Source organism: Poecilia reticulata, chromosome 15 (assembly GCF_904066995.2).
Source record: "Poecilia reticulata chromosome 15, P_reticulata-male-v2, whole genome shotgun sequence".
Taxonomy (NCBI): domain Eukaryota; kingdom Metazoa; phylum Chordata; class Actinopteri; order Cyprinodontiformes; family Poeciliidae; genus Poecilia; species Poecilia reticulata.
This window is the reverse complement of record NC_088844.1, coordinates 6,425,744-6,448,331: the sequence shown is the minus strand read 5'-3', so window position 1 is coordinate 6,448,331 and position 22,588 is coordinate 6,425,744. Positions and strand designations below refer to the sequence as shown.

General features: G+C 38.5%; 1 protein-coding gene across 2 annotated transcripts in view; it reads left to right on the top strand.

The window, feature by feature from the left end:
* Positions 1 to 3,780: 3,780 nt before the first annotated feature.
* Positions 3,781 to 22,588, top strand: part of fbxw4 (F-box and WD repeat domain containing 4) — a 37,545-nt gene continuing 18,737 nt past the window's right edge. For both annotated transcript variants that reach the window (XM_081616424.1, XM_081616423.1), the window contains exons 1-5: positions 3,781 to 4,076; positions 6,303 to 6,398; positions 6,668 to 6,853; positions 8,355 to 8,487; positions 10,542 to 10,627. In XM_081616424.1, coding sequence (XP_081472550.1) covers positions 3,787 to 4,076; positions 6,303 to 6,398; positions 6,668 to 6,853; positions 8,355 to 8,487; positions 10,542 to 10,627 — 791 coding nt within the window. In that variant the 5' untranslated portion in view covers positions 3,781 to 3,786. The remainder of the gene's footprint in view (positions 4,077 to 6,302; positions 6,399 to 6,667; positions 6,854 to 8,354; positions 8,488 to 10,541; positions 10,628 to 22,588) is intronic.

The following is a 22,588-nucleotide window of genomic DNA, read 5'->3' as shown; positions in this document are numbered from 1 at the left end:
ACGTTTAAAGGCGTGGGTTCGGAAACCAGATTTGCAGACAGCTTGAGAGTAAAATCAGGTGGCCCTAAATAGGGCCGCTGTAGCCATAACGGCCCCCACAGTGTCAGTAAGTGTAAGTAAAGTCAGCCTCAGAGAAGAACTGAGTTGTGGGAAAAATCACACCTTCTGTGTCGCCAATGCTGCCATGCAAATGTGGAGCAATTCTGGTGCTGAAAACTGGGTGTAAAGTAGCTTTCATCCATTTTATTGATCCCCAACCGTCGTACTTAACCCCAAATAAACAAACAGAGCTACCTTCTTCATTTGCGTACGGAGCAATTTAACCCCCCACCTTCGACCTCCCCTGTGGAGGCTGCAGAATAGCAGCGGTGACCAGAGAACGCGACCCTGACTCCCTAAACCGGCCCTGAATGCCTCACACTGACACAGAAGCCGCCCTCATCAAAAAAGCACTTCTTCCAGCTTTCGGCAACTCGTGGTTCACTGTGAAGCACTCAGAAACGTGAGGGTGTGAGCGGAGAACCATTGTTTGGTCCTTAAAGACTTGGGATTCTCTGATTGTGATATTTCTGGTCATTTATTCTTTGCTGTTTTCTGTTCAACGTGTTTTTATTGGTTTTCAGCATGAAAGAGGAGCAAGAAATACAAACAAACGCTGCTAAGCTCAAATTTTTGTGGCAAATATGACAACAGAAAATCACATCAGCTCAGAGGTCATCAGTTATTTGTCCTTTGTGATTTAAATTTGTGACATAAAGGGGACTTATAAATATAATTTATCATTAATATTATTATTTATGTTGAAAGAAATTAAATGAGTTGTGATGAATACAAATGAAAGGAAATGTTTTCAACTACGTTTTAAAATCAGTTTCATTTCTATTTTAACTTAACACGTCAAACGTGCTTTTACCTGTGCAAAAATGATGAATGAATCCTAACCTATGTATCTTCACTGCATCAAGGCAAAACAACTTAGTAATCATAAATAAACCATTACTGGATGAGCCTTTGCACAGAAACAGATTTGACACGATTGCCAAAGTTTAAAATGAGAATCCAAGATGACACCAGGAACCAAAGATGACTGGAGACACGTGGCTTTCATTTGAATACAACATGGATGAAGACACAAACACCAGCACTAGTTGGTGTTAACTAGACTGTCGTGGAAGGAAAGAGCTTCCAAACTGTAATGACTAAGATGTTTAATTTTTTTTAAATCCTGCCTTACGGCAAGTATTAACCATGTGTATCTTTGCTTTGAATTAGATGATCAACTGAATGTCGGAATAAACAATTTAACACACTATTTCAAATAAAATTTACTTTTAATTCTGAGAGTGCCGTTTATTTTTTTCCTTTGGTCTTTCCTGCCTTCATTTGGTCTCTAATCCAGAAAAAAACACACACCACAAAAATGTACTTCTCTGAATTCAGTTGTTTTCACATACGACAAGAAAGCAATTGCTTTACAAAGAAATACGCCTCTGAGGGTAAATCACATACACTGGTTACAGGCCAGAAAAGACGGACGGATCAGCTATCAGAAATGACAAGAAGAGCTCATTAAATCGAAGAAACAATTCAGCAGCGTTAACAAAAGCCAGCGGTCGAAGCGGGGCTGGATAATTGAAATGCAAACAGCTGATCAAAGCCAAGCTTCTCTGCCACAATTTCATTGTTTATGTACAAGCCTTATGTGGGACCTGTTGACTTTTCCAATTGGAGCTGTAAACTTTTGTTTGCCCATGCATTTCCAAGACTGACTGTCAGTCTGATCCAAACAATTACCAGCTAAATGTGTTTGCCAGTTCAGGCAAAGCCCCCCCCCCCCTCCACCCACTCCCTTTCTGCTGCCCTAAAAAGATCAAAAGGACACCCCCCAACACACACACACACACACACACACAGGCCCCATTTCAACACCCCCTCTACCGCCACCACCACCCCTCACTCTTCATATCCCTCCTCCTCCTCCCAACCTCTTCATTTCTTTTAGTCATGACAGTTCAACTGGAAAGCCAGCCATAAGTGATTTTCTTCGACGGCCCAGCATTTGGAACATGCACCGGGCTTCGAACCAGGGGAGATATCTTTTATTTGAAGCGTGAGAGAATGGAAGAAAGACAATCTGCATATTCTAACCATGAAAAGTCATGCTCAGCCGATCAAAGAGCTGCGGCGACGCTGCTTGTAGCTGAAGGCTCGAGGACCCTCGTGATGTGAATGAGCACAAATTGCTGCTACTGATGCTAAACGGTTAAGAGCCTAGCAAAATGTCATAAGGTCAATCAACTTTTGGTAGTCATTTGACCGTGACACAACCTTGGAAGTTTTAGTGGATAAACAGGCCTCGGGGCTGTGTGACCCGATGTTTGACTCACAGAGGAAACACTCGAGGAGGATTCTCCAGGTGTTTGCAATCTAAATAATACAATAACATTAACAGCTTAATAGATTTCTGAATTCATTTACAAGTAAGAGAAAAAAAAATCTACAAATTAATAAGGCTTTTCAACAACTGCATTTTTAACCCTTTTGTGCATGATTTCTGATCCTGTATGTCAGGATTTTTTTTCTTCATTTTTCAAAACTTTCTTAAGACATAAAAAAGGTGGGAAAACAAATTTTGTTTTTGATTTTTCTAGGTAATCAATTGTATTCTTCTCCAAATACATAGTTGTTATTTGGAAAATACATCAGTAGTATTAGTCTTTAGGAGTTACTTATAAACGTATATAAAATATTGTAAGAAAAAAATGTAGTGAGATATATATATATATATATATATATATATATATATATATATATATATATATATATATATATATATACAGACTTTAAGTCATTACCACATATTTGAAGTCATAACATATATATATATATATATATATATATATATATATATATATATATATATATATATATATATATATATATATATATATATATCCCAGAACAACCTGGCATAGGAAGTGATCTTAAGAAAAAAGAAAAGAATGAGCAGAACAAAATTGATTTCTATGCAAAAGAAAAAATACTATCTTAATGTTAAACATCTTCAAAAGCATAAATCTGCTACTACAACATTTCATGAGTAGCATCATATTATTAAAATAAACTGAGCTGTATCCATTTAGACTGTGTGGTGAGCTTGGTCTTGAAGCATGATCTGTGTTTGGACTTTTATTTTCTTCTGGGTTTATAGTTTTGAACATTTGTCTATTATTTAATCTGGTTTTAGTTTATTCCTATGTGTTAGTTCTCTGAGTTTCCTAACATTAGCGTCCCTTTGCTGTTTGTCACCTGTAGGTTTTCTCTTTACAGTTCTATGTTCTCCCTTCCTCAGCATTTTTGCCTGCCTCTCTGCTCCCCTTCCCACCTGTTTTTCATCTCTACAGCGAATGGATGCTCCAGGTGAGACTGGGAATAGTCTACCAGATTGAATTTGCGCCAATGGGCTTAATTTCAAAAACCTCGCCTTCCATTTAAAAAGCTAAATGGCTTTTTAATACTGACAGAGCTGAAGAGAAGGTCACTGAAAAAGGGGGATATGTATTGCTACATTTAATAAATACCGTAAGTTAATTTTTTCAGAGACAATAAAAACACAAGAAAACACTTGTAAGCCGTGAAACTAGAGGTTTTATAGTTTACACGTATTCGCCCACTAGACACCGCTGCTCAGGGCTCAGTGAAATCTTGAACCGGTGTTCATGTTGAAAGACTTTATCTTCCTGGATCCCAGTTTGCACGGCTCTCTGAAAGTGAGCGAAACTAACCATGTGCGTCATGACGTCACGCCGCCGCTATAGCTACGTCTTCCTGTTTACCCGGACGTTCTGCTGTGTGGATCATGGCCGGTGTTTTGCTCGGTGTCTCGCTGCGATGCTGTTCACCCAGCTCCCTGAGGACGTGCTCTACCACATCTTGTTTCATTTGGACCGCACATCTCTCTGTCGCCTTTCTCAAGTTTGTAAAAGCATGAATCGCTTTGTAAACCGGGACGCTGTGTGGAGGAGGATTGCAAAAGGCTGTTTAAACAGCGGGATAATCTGGAACGGGACGGACATGTAAGGAGACAGCTGAGAAAAACAGCTGCTTTTATTTTCCTTCGGTTGCCGGGGTTACATTCACTGCCAAGTAGCCATTCTTGTTCTTCGTAGACACAGCTTTAACTGGACCTGTGAGGCTATTCCTCCGTTCTGTACAGAACCGCGAGAGTACAGAAACAACACGGCTGAAGCTAATGAGAAGTAACTGCAGACATAGGGCACATGTCAGCTGTCAACACGACACGTGGGGCTTCTTGTCTGCAGATGCTGACAACAGAAGTAGAACCTTACAATACACACACACACACACACACACACACACACACACACACACAATTCAAATGTGTGAGTCTACCAACATGTGATGCTAGGACCCCTGATCAACATTTTGGAGAGCCTCTGTCTTCACAGAGGGTTGTTCTCTTGTTTGATCATGTTTTTATTATTATTATTATTATTATTATTATTATTATTATTATTATTATTATTATTAATGACAGGTTTATCATTCAGTTGCAGAGAAGATTGCTTTAATTTTAAAACCCCCAGAGAAATGAAATGGGTTTACTTTTCTGGCTAAGTTGAGGGAAACGGGTCATAACCCTAACTTTCACGGTCCACTAAGCGCTATTACCACGTCCCACCAAATCAACGGGCCAATTCTGCCATCCATTCCCCAGTTTTCATTCCCTCCTCTATCCAGCTCTCCTCTGTAAACAAGCAGTAAATATCAGTCCCATTAACTTAAAGGATGCCATAATTGTCTTCACCAATTATGCAGATGAATTATCATAAAATGCTGAATAACTTTGAATTCAATTGTGTACTACTGCTTTTATTGCTATCGTGTTCTATTACACTCTTTCCTTTGTATTTTGGTTCTTGTTTGGGGCAATTAAATAAATATGAAAAATTATATATTCCTTGATCAAACTAAAAGTAACTCAGTGACCTCTTGCTTGTGGATAATATTCATCAGAGTCCATGTTTCCTTACAGCAGACTAGGATATAGAAAATGACTTTGATTGCATAATATATCAGTACTAACATCAGTATCTTCCGATATTAGTCATTCGTAAAACATAACGTATCGGTCAGATAAGTAAAACTAGATTGATATGAACAACCCATATTTATTTTCATCTGTTACTATCTGTTTCTTTTAAAATTTTAAAGATGTTGAAATGGTAGAGAAATATTTATGATATAATTTATATAATATCGAGAAATATTGGTTAATATTGGCCACAGCAGGACTATTAATATCGGATGTTGATATCAACCCCAAATCTAAATATCAGTACGTTCCTAAAAATGACTTTCATCATTTTATACTCAATGTGAGTATAAAAAAATTCTGCTGGTGGTTATAAATTAACCACCAGACTGCTGGTCATTTAAAAGACCAGCAGAAAGGCCACTTTCAGCAAAGGATGGCTCTAGGTTACTCTGTTGTAGTGAGTTTGAGGAGACCCATGACAGGTTCTTTGTGTCCCCACCTATGCTAAAAGTGTCCCACTCAAATCCACCAATAGAGTTCTAACCCATCTGTGCCTTTCTGAAATATTTAGCACTCAACTGGATGGTGGTTTTTAAATTATTTTGGACTGACATCATACTCTTTCCCAGGTAATGAACAGTAACAATTCTTGAAGGCCGTTGCTGATATCTTTCCCCTCTGTCATTGCTTAAGCACAAAGATGTTTTTTCAAACTCATTGGGCAGTGAGGCATTTTGCATTGCCTTGTAAGAGAATTCATACTTTTGACACATCAAAACCACAAACCTTCTAGTAAGATTTTGTTTGATCATTACAGAGCGCAAAGGAAAATTAAACATAATTTTAAAACATTGTACAAATAAAACTGCAAAAAAACGTTTAATCCGGTCAATATTTTGTGGATTCTTTTGCTGTCCCGTCCAGTTCAGAATATCTTGAGACCGTTTCCTCACTGTTGTGTTCAGTGTGACCCAAGCTCAGTCAGGTTTGATGGAGAACATCTGTTTTCAAGTCTGTCTTTAGATTCTCAGTTGGATTTTGGTCTTAACTTTGACTAGACCATTCTTTCACATGAATATGCTTAGATCTAATTTATCCATTGTTCCTCTGGCTGTACGTTTAGGATGGTTGTCCTGTTAGAAGATGAACTTCATAACCATGCAATAGCCTACAACCATTTGGCACTACAACTTTCAACCTTTTAGAAAAATGAATTGATATTCAGTTGTTTCTGTCTTTGCAGATATCCTAATATCCCTCTGAAGGAACGAGTGAAGACAGCTCAGAACTGGTATCATGGATTTTGTAAAAAGTGGACTCTTCTCAAATGGAAGACAAAGTACGTCAATCATTTGCTTTTAATCGGCAAAACTAGCTATGTTTTTCTTCGCAACACAGAGACACTTAGCTTCATTGCATTTTCCTGTAATGTACCTGATGTGAGAGTAATAGTATTTTTCCACATATAAAATCTTGTAGAGTCCTCCCTTTTGCAGGCGCTTCCTGTGAATAGTTTCCTCTCTGGGAAAGAAAGCTAGCTATAAGTATTTTTCTCCTTTTATTTTCCACATAAATTATTCTTTTTACCTTTCCCTATCTTGCTATTAGGCTGTTGCCATGGTTACAGTTGGACGGAGATGTGCTGTACTTGTCTCAGGCTGCTAAAATCGGAGCCTACTCTCTGAACCATGACTCCAGGAGGCTCCAGCGAATACCACTGGAAAATTATTTGGGGCACAAGGGCGATGTCTGTCGCTTTGTCCTCACAGACTCTCACCTGATCAGTGCAGGAAGGTAATTCTTTCTCTACATGGCCTCTTTAAGGTCATGTTTTGTTGGCTTTTTTTTTTTGACAAAGTCCACTTGACATGGTCACTACTACATATTATTCTTAGACGTCTTCTTCTGTAATGTTGGCATTACAGTTTCCCAGCTGGACAGCAGCATGGCATATGGGTTGTGCGTTAGAGAGGGCCATACATGACAAACCTTTTTAAATTTATCATACAACTATTGTGCAACGTAAGCTGAATAGTTAATTTTAGAGAATTAACTATTCTCTAAAATTAACATATAACATATAATTAACTATATGTATCAATATGCAGCTGTATTTAGTAACTTAAATATTAGTTTGTTGTGACTAATATCAATTTAAAACCAATAAGTAGTTTTGATTGAGTAGTTAACTGTTTTTCCATTAATTTTTGTATGCATACAAAAAGCAATGTCCAGAAATTATGTTGTTTTTTTTTTGAAGCTCTAAACATTCGGCGTCTGCCTTGGTCTCAGAAGGTCTGGTATTGGTCTTGTAATCATTAACCAACATACACCTTCACAAGTTTCAATTTGTTGTGATCCTTCTCCTTCAAATATTTGAAGAAATGTTCTTTAGTGAAAGAGAAACTGCTTACCTTGTATAGCCATCAATAAGCTCTTGGCATCCTTCTGCCTAGATATACAGCCATTAATGGTTTAAACTTTAAACCACTGGTGTTCTGGATGCTATTTTAAGCCTAGTCAAACACATGTTAAAATGTTATAATCTTCAAACTTCTAAATGGTCACAGCAGCAGGTTAGACTATCTCATGCTCTATTGTCTTCTTCGGACCCCCTGCACTTGCCTCAGTGTCAGAGCAACCTGCTGATGGTTCATATTGGACAGTCTCTGATGATCTTCTGTCATAAGTGCAGTGTGAAACTGAACCAAACCAAATGAAGGTGAGACATTTGCTGCATTACACAGAATTCCCCTGGATTATCCTTATGCAGAAGAACTCTTAGGTTTTTTTTTTTCTTTTTGCTTGTTTTTTATGGCAAAACAAATGCTGTAAAATATGTTTTAAAGGTTTATTTACAAATGATTACTTGAATTGTAAAGCTAAAATAAGTTTTGATATTTACTGCACTTGTCTACACCAACAAGTGAGCGTGTTCCAACAAGTGAGAAAGGTTTTGTCACAGTAAACACAAAGTATTTCTGGTGAAATTCTTTAATGTTTAAAAAAAAAAAGAATTTCTGACTGCAGCTATTTGCTTTACTACAGCCTTAAACCATTTGGATCATGGGTGCCCAGATTCGGTCCAGGAGAACCGTTAACTTTCCCTTCTTGCTTGATGACTGATGACGAAAAAATACAGCCATTTGATAAAGATGTGTTAGAGCAGGGATGCATTTAAAACTGCAGGATGGTGGCTCTTGCAGACTTGACTTGGCCACACCAGTTTTAATTTTAGACCCATCTATTATAAGCAGTGAAATGCCTAAACATCTATTTTGTCTTGTTTTGTCAGTGATGGACGGATCTTGGTCCACAGCAGAAGACGTAACTTGTCACTGGGGCTAATGGGTCATAGCCAGGAAGTGAACTGCCTGGACTCTAAAAACGGACTCATCATCAGTGGATCAAGAGACCGAACAGCTCGAGTAAGAACATCTATCAATCAGTTGTTGATGATGATAAATTAAATACTGACTTATAGTCTGCTAAGTAAAGAATTTAGATAAATTTCAGGGTTTTTTCTCATCTCTTTTTAAGCTCTGGTATAACACAGAGTAAGGATATTATTTTTTGTTACATCTTTTAATTCTGTAAACCACAAATTCTGCAGTTCCTTCTTTCTACCATGTTATTTAAGTTAGAGTTTCCATGGCGGAACTCAAAGACGCAGCAGCTCGGAGTTCCTCTCATTGTCACTGATTTTTAAGGTTCTTTTTTTTATTAATAAGGGTAGGATCATGTACAACCGATAAGATCTTTTCCAAAATGGATTATGGAGCGAATGGTACGTAATCGAGGACTTTGTACAGATGCACAACATACCGCCGAACATAGCCCACACACCAGGCTCCTCATGGACATTCATGGCACCCGAGGCTCTCTGAAGAGAGGAATCATAGAGGCCAAGACGAACTACACCTGACCTGAGTCTCCCCCATAACATCTGCTGCTGGATCATGGACTTCCTGATTCAGAGGGTGAGAGTAGGATCCCACCTGTCCTCAGCACTGAGCTCCAGCACCAGTTGTCCACAAGGCTGTGTGCTAAAGCCCCTCTACATTGTAGTCCCACCCACCCAAACAATACCATCATAAAGATTCAAGAGACTTTATTGTCATTCACATCACGTGTTACATGAGGTGGAACAAAATTGAAAGTCACGGCCCCAGTTACATCCAAATATAAAGTATAAAATATAAAAACTAGCTACAAGATCAAATTGTTATAAATAGGAAAAATATTTACAAATATATAAAAACAAGAAGTAGAAAAATGAAATGTATATTAATAGGAATGTACAAAATGGATGAAGTATGAATAATGTAGCAGCATGGGAAGATAAATTTAGCAGTGCAACATTTTAAAGTGTCCGAGTGTAAAGTGCAAATACAGTGTCATTGGGGGGGGGTTAGGGGTTGAAGTGACCAAGTTATTGTTAGGGACAGTGCAGTGAGAGAGACTGAGAGGAGTTTGAGAGTCTCACAGCTTCTGGTATGAAGCTGTTTCTCAGTCTGGTTGTCCTGCATTTGATGCTCCGCAGTCTCCTGCCTGAGGGTAGCGGGACAAAAAGTGAGTGTGCTGGGTGAGTGGGGTCCTTCATGATGCAGGAGGCCCTTTTCCTGCATCTGGAGGTGTAGATGTCTGTTTGCTCCACGGTGGTGGGGCTCATCTCTAGAGGAGATGAGGCCGCATACAGAGTTTAAGTGGAACGAATGTCTGTCTGGTTCACCACCAACAACCTCCGCTTGAACATCTCCAAGTCGAAGGAACTGATTGTTGACTTTAGGAGAAGTGAACCAGACATTCAACCCAGCATTATAAATGGGGAGAGGGTGGAGATGGTGTCAAATTTCAAGTTTGCTTGACAGAAGACCTGACCTGGAACGCTAACTCCACTTCAGTCCTGAAGGAGGCACAACAGAGACTGTCCTTCCTGAGGATTCTCAGCAGGAACAATCTGAAAACTGAGCTCTTAGTGGCCCTATGTTGCTGCGCTGTGGAGTCGGTGTTGAGGATCTCGCTGTGGTTCTGAAGCTGCACAGCGGCAGAGAGGAAGCAGCTCCAGAGATTCTGCCCAGATATTGATTGGCTGCCCCTCTTCCATTTCTGGAGGATATCTACAGGACCTGCTGCCTCCGGAGAGCCCGTAGCATCATCAAGGACCGCTCACAGCCCGGCCACCACCAGTTCAAACTCCTGCCCTCAGAGAGGTGTTTCAGGGCAGTAAAGTCAAGGACAAAATGACTGCAAAACAGTTTATACCCAAGAGCTCTTGTTGCCATGAACACAGCTTATTCAATCTAAAACTTGATATTTATTTATTTACTTATTTTAACATCCCAGGTGTTCTGTGTTTTGAGAGTTGATATTTTTTACATTTCGTTGTGCTTTATATGTGCACAATGGCATTGAAATTAATTCTGATTCTGACTTAAGCATGTGTTAAAAAAATAGTTACTGGTGACATTTGTTTCTCTAGATGTGGACTTTGACCTCCAGCTCCCCCTTAGGAACGATTCCCATGTTTGACAGAGTTTGGTCTGTTGCGATTAGTCCCACTCAAAGGTAAGTACTTTCTTAAGATAATTTGCTGAGTTTAGTTTAGAATGCCTTGTAGATCATTTACTAAAGACTTAATTACATGTCCTATAGAAGTACCTTAGGTACTTTACCCTTTTACGACTTTTATGAATCAATTATAAGCAACATAATTTGGCTTTTTTACAAAAAAAAAACCTTTGCAGTGGAAGTAAAAATTTATTTCTACAAAATAATGGTGAGTAATATTTACCATAAAATAGGTAACTGCATAAATAGTCACTCCCTTTAAATTGACTAACCTAATTCAGCAGAGGTCCAGCCAAGTGGTGGTAGTTGTCTTACAATGAGTGGAGTGGAGATCTTTTGAGCATAGTTAGGGATTGTAGTTTAAAGTGAGGCTGTCATTTCGTGTCACTGACCCTTCTGACCACTACCAACACAAGGTGGGTGAACTGTCTTGCCTAAGGACATGACAGAGGTGGGTGGAGTGGGAATCGAAGTGGCAACCCTCTGCAGGGCGAACACCTACATCGCCATCATCACCCTAAATGTGTAAAAAAAACAACAACATATTTTTCATAAAAGTTGTATTCTGCAGCCTTAAAGGAAGTCAGTTCCTTTATACACCCTTTCTCATGCTCTGAGTCACCTCACCCCGGCATTTTGTTTTCCTTGATGATCCAATCTTGTGGATTAGTTGACATTATTAAACAGTGAGTGGATGATCCACTCGATAATGTCAGGCATAACAACCCATCTGCTGGACACCCATGTCATCCCACGTCTAATTCCATCCCATGTTTTGTTGTTACACTTGATATCATCTCAAGGTCTAATAAGAATCATTGTTGTGGCATTAAATTGCCAAGGCTGGTACAGAACTGCCGCCCCCGTTAAAGTTCGGTGATGCATTGGAAAGTAAACCGAGCCGATCAGTGGCCTTTGTCCATGGCTTTTTTTGTCCACGTTTAGATTACTTGGTGACGTTAACCTAACGTCACAGATATTTTTGGGAAGAAGTGGAAAAGAGAGGGAGGTAAGAAAGCAAGCAAATAGGAAAATAAATAAATCAAACTATATGCCAGAACAAAGAATAAATAAAGGATAACTTAAAAAAAGAGAAAGAAATAAAAGAAAAACACTATGTGAACTTGTTATTAGGCTCTCCATTGGGCAGTTCACTTCCATTTTTATTTTCTACTGCTGATTTTTGTTATCTGTAGTGTGAGAAGATTTAGCCATTGTGAGGTACTGATTTTTTTTCCTATATTTCTGATTCTGTAAGTCCCATGAAGTGCATCCTGTGCTGTGTGAGGTGTGTTTTATGGATTATTTTATATTGTATTAACTGTATGTTGGTGTTGTTGAACATGTTGAAAATATTATGGCAGACATTATTCCAAAATTGATTATCTGTATGGATGGTAAGAGTGAAACGGTGAAAGTAAAAAGAAAGAGAAGGACAAGCAGAAAAAGAAAAAAAGAAAACCTTGCTAAATAGATTAGCAGTTGCAACGATAGTCATCAACTGTCAGACAGAAAGGAATAAAATATTAATAACAACAACAACCACAATAATAATATAAATAATAATCATAATAATAATGAAAAAAAAAACATACTTTTCCAATGGGGTTCTATAACAAAGTTTTAGAATTACCAAAGAAAATAAGAAAAAAAAATACTGTTAACAATAGCAGAGAAATGAGGTAATACTGACAGTGATAACGATAATAAAATAATAGTGCATATGTATAAAAAACAATGATAATCAATCAATCATATATTTATTCCAGACACAAAAAAGGTCTATAGTAAAAAGGTAAAAACAAGCAAAATAAGAGAAAAATAAAAATAAACATGACATATTATGTTGTTAATAATAACTGCTGTTAATATTAACAGCAGTGATGTTACTAAATCTGTTGTATTGATGCCTACAGTAATAATAAAATAACAGCAAAACCGAAAAAATGGCAAAGTGATATAGTAGTTGTAATGATAGTCATTAATGGTCAGACAGAAAATAATGAAGCATTAATAATGATATTAATTAAAATAAAAATAATGAAAAAAAAGATTTACTTATCCATGAGAGTTGTACAACAAAATAATAGAATTAACCATAGAAAATTAGAGAAAAAAAGTAAGAAAGTAAATGATGACATTGTGGATGAAAACAAGAACTGGTGGTTCAGTCCCGCCGTGCGTGTGTCTGTGGAGGACTCATGGAGCACAAGCTGTAGAATCGCTCCAGGTAGCGTTCAAGTTGATCCGGAGTGATAAGTGGGGATCTGCAGAATACAGCTGTAGATTGTTCGCCTCTGTTTTCCCCCTATTTCTTTATAGCGACAGGTGCTGCTATGATGGGTCTCTAGTGCAATAGGTTGAATCTCACAGTGTCATACCTGGATCGGCCCGTTGCTGCGATACGTCACAGCGTCCGCCATATTGAATGTGGAGTATCTGTCAGTAAGCAAATACTGGCAGAAATAAATGGACCGAACTTCATAAAGCGTCGTCGTACACAGTATTTTAAGTCAATGCCTGTCAGTGACACATTCTGTCACACTCACTAATATATTTGGGAATTAAAGAAAGCACTAAAGACAACGTTTTTAACTTTTTGATGTGATTATTTAATTGTTTAAAGAGCACAATGTTTATATTTGTCAGCTGATTCTGATCAATCCTTTTTATATTGACATTGATGAAGACACGCACGCACGCACACACACGCACGCAAGCAAACACACGCACACACGCACGCGCGCACACACGCTCACACACACACACACACACACACAGGAGTGTATTCATGAACATATTTACACAATTTCATAATTTAATGCGCATTTGATATGAAGGAAGAAAAAACATAATTTCCTTTTAATTTTTAGATATTTTATTGTGAAGACAATAAAGTAATAAATCAATCATTGTCAAACATTAGCTACATACTTTTCTTACTTTTTTCAGGAAAAAAAAAATTATTATAGTATGATATGTCAACTCTGCTACGGACAGCATAGACAATGTGTGAAAAAATGTGTACTAGGCTAAACTATTTTTATTTCATTACAGAAACTTTCTTAATACCCTAACACTTCAGATTGAGATATTTAACTTAAAAATACACAAAAAGTGAAAGAAAAAAGTGGACATTAAAATACAGATGTATTTATATTATACTGCCAACACAGGGCACAGGCAGGGTTCAGTCTGCTGGTCAAACTGGGAGCAGTCCAGTGACTTCTGAGCCGTCCTGGTAGACACAGGCTAAAGCCAAGGATAACAGAGAAATTATCTAACAGTGCAATTGAAAATTCATCCATGATGCCTTCTCATTCTGAAAAAACATACGTACATCTCACGGATGTCTGTTGGGTTTGGTAGCTGTTGGGGCTTTGGCCAGTGCATTTATGATCTGTGGGATACCGGGGGCTGCTGGTTGTGTCACTTCAAACGGGTGCCCTGGGTGTTGTGCTAGGCTGTGATGCTATGGTAACGCCATAACTTTGGTAAGGTATGAAAATGTTATCCACATTTCCATACCTTGAAGAACCTTAGCAGAGGCAACCACCCTCCTTCTCTGAGGTTCCAGTCAGATTTGTCCATCACTTCTGTGGATGTAGATACTGTATACACACACACACACACACACATACACACACACACACACACACACACACACACACACAAATAAAAAAAAATTCTTCAAGAGACGCTTTTCATGGTCATTTGTCAAGAACCAATTTGTTGCTGTTGACTTAACATTCCCTTTGTCCTTTACCTGTCAGTCAAGGTTGGTAACCTGGTACAAAACAGGCCTTACCTTTAGGGGACAACACTGCTTTAATATAAATGTATAGAAAGGGGGCTTGGGGGGCAGAAGGCAGTTAAGAGAGAAGCTACCCTGAAGAGAGGTGAGATCAGCCAAAGGGGTTATCCTTGATTTGTCAAGAATTCCTCAAGCACAACTACAAAGTTGTCGCATGGACTAAAAGTGCCTTTGAAACGTTCCAAAAACAGGACAAGATTGTTGGATAAACCGTCCCCAATTCAGTACTTTCTCACCGCTACCAGGGGGGGAAGACCTTTGACCTCTAGTAAGTATAGGGTGACGCCACTGTAGCCACCCAGACAGCCTTCTCCGACTGCACTCCCACTGCTGCTGTTGCCACCATCCAACCTCACACACTCCAGTTTCACCCCCACTGCTCTGTCCCACTCAACCGCAAGAAAAAGCCCGAAATTCATGTCTTTCTCTTTGGTCTCTCCTGAGCAGTCCCTGTGGCTCAGGAGTCAAGAATTCAATTAGTTAAGAAAAGAGAAGAAAAGAGCGAAGCAGCAACAATACAGCGATAAGGGGGCAGAATGTGTGTTCCCACACGCTAAATACAGGGCGCTTTCCCTGGGGCCCACAGAGCCAGAGGACCTGCACCACAGGAGGTGAGAATAATCACAGCTCCCTCTGAACCCCCTCATTACACACATTCTCACACACACACATGGCTTACATTCCTTGCAAACACAGATAGCTTCATCCAGACATGCATTACACGCAGGCATTCTCCCAAAGAGAGAGAGACACACCTTGCAGATGCCCCACACTTACTACACACATAAACACAGTGGGAGAAACGCTTAGTACACATAAGCCTTCATGCACAATCACAACACAAACCGAGCACCTTTCATTATATCTCGGCCTCATACAGGTGTTCTCTGGTCTTTGGTTTACCAGGAAGACTGTTTTGGTCTACTTAGCTAGCGAGAAATGAACAGGTGGACAAGCAGCTGCAGTGGAGTTTCAACTTGTTCTATACAACTAGCTTAGCCTGTTATGTAGTTAGAGCTCATCACAGAAACATGAGTCCGCTGGGTTATCAGCAGGGGTGAAAGGGGTTTTAAATTCTTGCCGGGTACTATGACGAAAATCGTCAGTGGCTCGTTGTGCGAACCAAAACAAATAAAAGCATAACTATTTTACTGTACTGTAGAAGAGCTTTACAATATGGAAGAAACATATATTTTTATATTTTGGCTCTGGCACAGAGGGTGGAAAGTAATTACTTACATTTACTCGTATTGCTGTAATTCCAATTTGTCTATATTGCACCATAAGTTGTTTACAAAACCTGAATTCTTACTTTTACTTGAATTTGTTTTGAGTAGAGTTACTCAGTTGCATTTGAAATTATATCCATTAATGAGTAAAGATAAAACATAAGAAAAAAACAGCATTGATCTTTCAGCTGGGTTTGTATTAAATGGTGTGGAATCTATTGGGAGACAGAGGAGCAAGAAAAACCCATCAAGTTTAGTTCAGGTTAAATTGTGAGAAAAAGAAAACCCTTTGCTGAATTCAATGCATCAGTTTAACTGTAAGTACAAGCAGCAGCTGTGTGATACATTGTGAACTTGAATAATATTTTAACCACAAATGTAAATGTCAGTTTTATCAAGTACTTGTGATTATGACGAGTTTTGACTAAATTTGAAAACACAAAATCAGGTGATTAGTTTGGAATCAATTATTTAAAACTATTAGATAAGAGGGACAAACTCAGCTGACATAAGATGTTGGAAATGAATGTCCCATTAAAAATGCACAATATTTTGTGTTGCCTTTTTATTTATAAATGTGATCCTTTAGATAAAAACAATGAGACCATTATGTTCTCACTTCCTTTGCGATGAGCAGAACTTTGTTTTGCTCATCACAAAGTAACTAGAGTAACATTTTAAAGAGGTACTTGTTACTTTTGATGTTAGTAACTTTACTTCTATTTAAGTGCAAATTTAAATCAAAAATAACTGCAGTTTTACTTGAGTAACCACATTTTTTTGTACTCTATCCGCCTCATGTTCAAATATTGATAAACAATTTTATCTTGTAGCATCTTCAGTAAATTTTTATCTTCGGCATCACTGACATTTCTTTTGAAAAAAAAAATAAAAATTTCTGCACCTTTATCAAGATTTGATTTCGCTTGAATTAAAAATTCACCGTCCTGCAGTGTTTTCCCGGTTATTATTTTAAAGTCTATGAATGATAAGCAATGTATTGTTCGTCCTGTCCCAGTGCAATGCTTACAGCAACGGACCGAAAACAATGAGAAAACAAGCTGCCCTTCATAAACCCATAAATCCCTGAATTCATAGTTTCGGCCGTCAAACTGGCCGAAACTATGAGGCCGGTGTCGACTTTACCTCTGGTAAGTAGAAGTAGCTAGTAAACATGTTAGCTAAAGCTAGCCCAATCAGCAACTGCATGTCATTGTGCAGTTCAGGTATTTGCAGTAACATTTCATAGTAAAATTTTTAATGAGTGGAAGTATATCGGACAAACATTAAATAAATATGTGAATATAAAAATGACATGCTTGTGTCAAAGTGTGTCGTCATTCCAATAATCAACAAAACGTTATGCTTTGTGCTCTTGTAAGCTTTGTATACATTTTTAAAAAATGTGATTAATTGTTAGTATGAGCAATTGCAACCATGTAGAAGAAGAATCAGGCTTGAGAATTTGAAAACAGACATGCTTAGTAAGAACGGAGGGAGAGAAAGTTAGTGAAATGCCAGCAAGCATTGGAACAAATGTGTGTATACGTGAAGCTTAGGACATCTAATAAATCTACAAATTATAGTAGCTATTTATAGTTGTAATAAATGTGATTAAAAAAAATAAGTTTACAAAATTAATACATGACATGTTGATCATTTGCAAAAAGTTGTATGATAATCAAATATTAATTTGAGTAAAATATACTCTTTTTGGCAAACATTTTATAATGTAGCTCATCACACAGGACAGTCATTGAAAGGTGCAGGTAATATAGTATATATTAAAGCCCAATATTTTCATTCTCAGGTTTAAGTTGGTAGTAATGCAAGCAACAGTGTAAATAATTTAAATATGAATCTAATTATGAACGTATGATTAAACTTGATCCAGCAGCAGATGCTATTGGTAACAGAAATATTAGGAAAACTTAAAAACTATACGACTATGATAATTTTTTATGTACTTGCAGAATGTGCTGTTTGCATTACCATGAAGTCAACCGATGCCCTGACAGAGAGGAGGATCTCCAGATCTGAGGAGTGGGTCTCCTTCAAGATCTAGTCATCAGGCTCAAGTGAGAACAGAGAAGCAGCTTGTCTTCACTCCGGACCAAGATTCAGCAGCATGAGATGTGAAGGGCTGACAAACTGGCTCAGGCGCATGGATCTGCCTGGAAGTATGGATAAATCTCTACATGACACTGTGAGATACAGCTGAGATAGATGTTGTATTTGGAACAGCATACTGTATTGCCAAGATGAACAGACATTTTACTGATCATGATGATCTCACTGACGATCAAGAGAAATTGTTGTCAACGTGGGCACTGGTCTCCACTCAACGAACAGTTCCACAAAAATTGTGGAACGTACTGTAAAAGAAATGCAGACAAAAATTGTTTGTTATAAATTGTACCACATGTCTTTAAAGCCACCTATTGTACAAAGTTTGTGTTACAATCAAATACAAGTATCAGAAATGTTGCATTGTTAAATATAGTTAAAAATCTAAATAAAGTGTTGATTACATTGCACTAACTGGTTTACTTTTGTTTCAAAACACAGTGTACTACAAAAATGTACACTACACCACTGTTTATTCCTGCTTTAAGACAAGAACAACAGCGATAATAACCAGGCGGCGTAGAAAAAATAATAAAAGACTGAACAACTCACTTCCTGATTTGCGGTATGATGCTGTATGTGTGTCACAGTGTGAACGGCTCACGTCCAACAGCACAGCATACTGTGCCATTCATGCTGCTTGAACGAATCACGGATGCGCAAGCACTTTGTTCCGTTCATTCAGCGAGAACAGCATGACTTCTGATTGGCAGTACAGGAACTGTGTTGGAGTGGCACTGTCTCTCATTGGGTGAATCTTTATCATACATTTAATGAGTCACAGAACATGGAAGTTTACCCCTTCACCCAAGCTGAACTAAGAAATGAACGAATCAGGTAATTAAATTATTTATTTTAAGTTTGTTCACTCAAATGATTTGTTAATTTAACAGATCGCTGCATCACTCGATTCCTCCAAAACCCCTCTCTGCAGGGTTTACCTAGCTTGGCAGAAATCAGGACTTTACCCTATGCTTCGTACACAGGGTCCGCGTGGACTGTGTTGAGTGTTTTAAATATTTCCCAATTGCTAACATTTGCTCGTGATGTATGCATTACGCCAGTTCGACGCTAAAAAGCTTTCCGGAAATTGTCTGCACTGTAAACAATCATCCTCCACTACGAAGAGAGAAGTGCTGATCTGAACGAGGCGGCCGTCAGTTTTTTAACCAATATTTGGAAGCGTGCCAACATGGGCTGAACAGCTTTGTACACTTCCACTGGTGCCATTCCTAAAATTGCAGGCTGACCACCACTTTAAAACGGCACAGAAAATTTACCTCAACGTTCATAACTTTTTGTTCTGTTTGCTGATTGGCCCAGTTAAATATTGACTGGAGAGAATCCAAGTCAAAGGAGGAGAATGGCAGCATGTGGCAAAGAGCGCCCCTGTTAGCCTCAAGAAAGATGCCCCAGTACCTCAGGAGGGCCAGGAGGCGAAAGGCTGGACCAAGAAGCCAAAAGGATGCTCCTGTGCGAGGGGTCAGAGAGCAAAGAACAGGTGTGATATGCAGAAACCTCAGTGAGCCTGACAAGCAGCTCCATATTGAGGACCAACCAGTCCAGGCAGTCCCCTGACTGGGAGAGGACTGACACGGCCTTACTGGTGGACATCTTGTGGTACTGATAGAACAGGGAATGGCCGTATTTGAGATTGAGATCAGCAATGAGGAACATGTAGGAGTTAGCTCAATCCGAAGACTACCCCAGGTGACTGAACACAGAACATCACAATAGAAGTTGAAGGCTGCGAGATACTCCCCGATGCAGAGGTCCTTTGTGAGGCACAGATCGCTGTTTTCAAATCACTGGTTGACCTCAGGGAAGGATGATGGAGGATGTTCATGGAAGAGATGAGAGTCGCGGTAAGGTGATGGATGTCTGCAGGAGGCGGGATCAGAGCCGGGTGATGGAGCACAGAGGTGGAGGCAGAGGGTCATGCCAAAGCAGCAGGAGTGGGAGAGAGATTGGCTGAGGGGGAGGTGTGGTAATTAGGTGATGCAGGTAGGCAGAGTCTCTCAGCTTGAATTTAGAGCTGACATCTCAGCTTGTCAGAAGAGATGAAAAGCACATAAAATATTGAATTCACAGCAAGTAGATTTTGTCTATTTCCTGACCTTTTTCTATGAACACAGTTACGTGCTTATGATGGAGTGGACTAAGTGTTTTGCCTGTTTGTTCTAAGTACCAAAGTGAATTTGTAATAATGTGATAATAAAATCATAATTTCATGAGAATCTGCTCCACACTGCACTGAAACGAGGAATACTCAGCATCTTGTGACTGGTGTTGGGTTTACAAATAAGAAAATACTTAATTTGATTCTGATGTGTTAAAAGATTATCAGTCCCAGGACATTGAAGCTATTGTTTAAGCAACTGTTTATTTCAAAGAAAGAACCAGACTTGCTGAGCAGGCCTCATCTATCTTATTAATATAACTTTTTTTATACACGTGAGAATGTTGTTACAACTTTTGGCAAAATTGCATCTTTATTCTGCCAGTAATATAACTACTCTAATAAAATATTCTTTCTCTTGTAAGATTATGACTTTACTCCTGTATTTTTAAAAATTTAATTCTCTTAGTAAAACTAAAGTCCTACTTCGTTTACCTCTGCCGCCATTTTTGTTTTCACTGTCACAAACTTCTCCATCTCTCTCTGTCTCCTCAAAACATCCGTGCTTTTATCCTTGGTGTGTCTTTGTAGGCTACTTCTACTGGCTTTAGTAGGCAGCCTGTTGATCAATTTGAACACTGCTGCCACCTGGTGACAGGAGGCTTGTTTATCGGTCAAGCATGAATAAAGAGTAATTTTGTGCCTCTGACACCTAACCTGCCTCCCGTTCAGCCTGTTGCACTTTTGATTTCTGATTGCTTAGTTCACCATCTGCCTTGATGACTACGGGTGGCGTACAGTATGTTCCTTTTTCATGTGGTACATGGTTTTCATGTGTGAATTTCATTGGAGGTAAGGGTGACCAAACACCGTAATACTGTTTGAAAACTAGTATCTATTTTTATTTTGCCCGGCTGGAAAAATTGAACAAGAACAGCGTGAAATTTCCTGCAGCCAAAATGAACACTAATTGTGACCAAAATAGGTCACAGCTTGAGCCCTTTAAACTCAAGCTGCACCTAATTCAACTTCAACTCATAAATTATTTATACACACACACGCACACACACACACACACACTTTTTTTGTACATATCTACATATCACATAAATTACTTTATTTTTTATTTGTGCGTTAGATTTTTTAATGTGAGTCCAAATTTCATACCACAAGCAAGCAAAGGTGGCATGGCAATAAAAAAAATCCTCGAATCCTTGAGTACTAAATATAAACTGAGTTTTAATGAAAATGTACAGTTTTATGAAAACCCTTGCTCATGGACATGTTTGTCTAATTTTTAGAGGGACTAAACACATCTCACTGAGAGCTGATCTGATACCGTGAACAAAATTGCTTTCATATTTCTAGTAAGTAATGGCCCACTGCTGAAGTTTGGAGCACTTTTTCCTCTCATTTATCCACTTGCCTGCATGTAAAGAGTTTGGGTCATTAAGAATTATTACATTCACAGAAGTCAATTTGGTAGCTTAATTTATTTTATCATGCTGTGATAAACAGTTGTAGGAAGCTGACAACATGCTACAAGGCAATTGTCTTCAGGCGCTTTCAAACCCCACAGATGTTCCTGTACTCCATCTTCTGTAGATTTCGTTTCCCTCCCTAAATTTCTTTCAGTTCCTTCTGTGCACCTCTCAGCTCCTCCTTGTTTCCCAACCTAAAAGGCTTGTTTGCTATAAGAGAAACACCTTACCTTCGTGAGGGCCGCAATGTTTTCCATGCAGAAGTTGATAAAGTACATGAGACAGTCAGTGAGGATTGCAATGTAGTCCCTGTGAGGAGCACAGAGCTCTTCCCACACGGTGGAGCTGACAATCCGACTTCATACTATCTCTTTACTGGTTAAGCAAATTGCCTAGCTAATGAAACGTTGCAAGCTCAAACTAAATAAGTAGATAGCAGCAGTGATGGGGGACAGAGGAGGATAGAAGAAGACAAGAAAAAAGAAGAGGAAGGGAGAAGAGGACATAGTAGAAGGAGGAGAAAGAGGAGGAAATATAGATTTTTGAAAATGTCTGTCAAGATAAATGGATGGTTAAAACATTTATTTTTAGCTGAAGGCCTACAGTTAAAATTTGTAATTTTAAAGTATAAGCGCCATGCATTTATAAGTTGGCATATTTTGCCGCATAGCTGTTACATCTTGTTGAAGTTTTGTTTACACTACAATAGATTTATTTATTTATTTATTTATTTATTTATTTATTTATTTATTTATTTATTTTTGAAGAGTGGTTTGATATTATTGGATCATTTCGGAGGGTATTTCCTTTACAGTTTTGGAACTTTGCTTCAATTTTTTTCGTGAAGCTTCTTTGGACTACAGTGGAAATTTGAGCAAGATGTAAGTTAGGGGTGCACCAATTTATCAGCCAGCCGATTTATGGATACCATTTTCCATAATTTTGGGAGATCGGTGATCGGTCAATCTTATCCCTCGATCTTACCTACCTTAGCAAAGGACTAAAATTTGTTCTTCAGCAAAAGTTAATGCTTTTTGCCCTTGCAAACAGTATTTCTTTTCTTGAATTCTGCCCTGTAATTGGATTTTCAGGAATGCATTGCGTCACAATGACGGTGGCATACATCCTGTAAAAATTTTTGTTTTAACCGGGAGCTTTTTCTAGAACCCAATCAAGCCATCTATGATC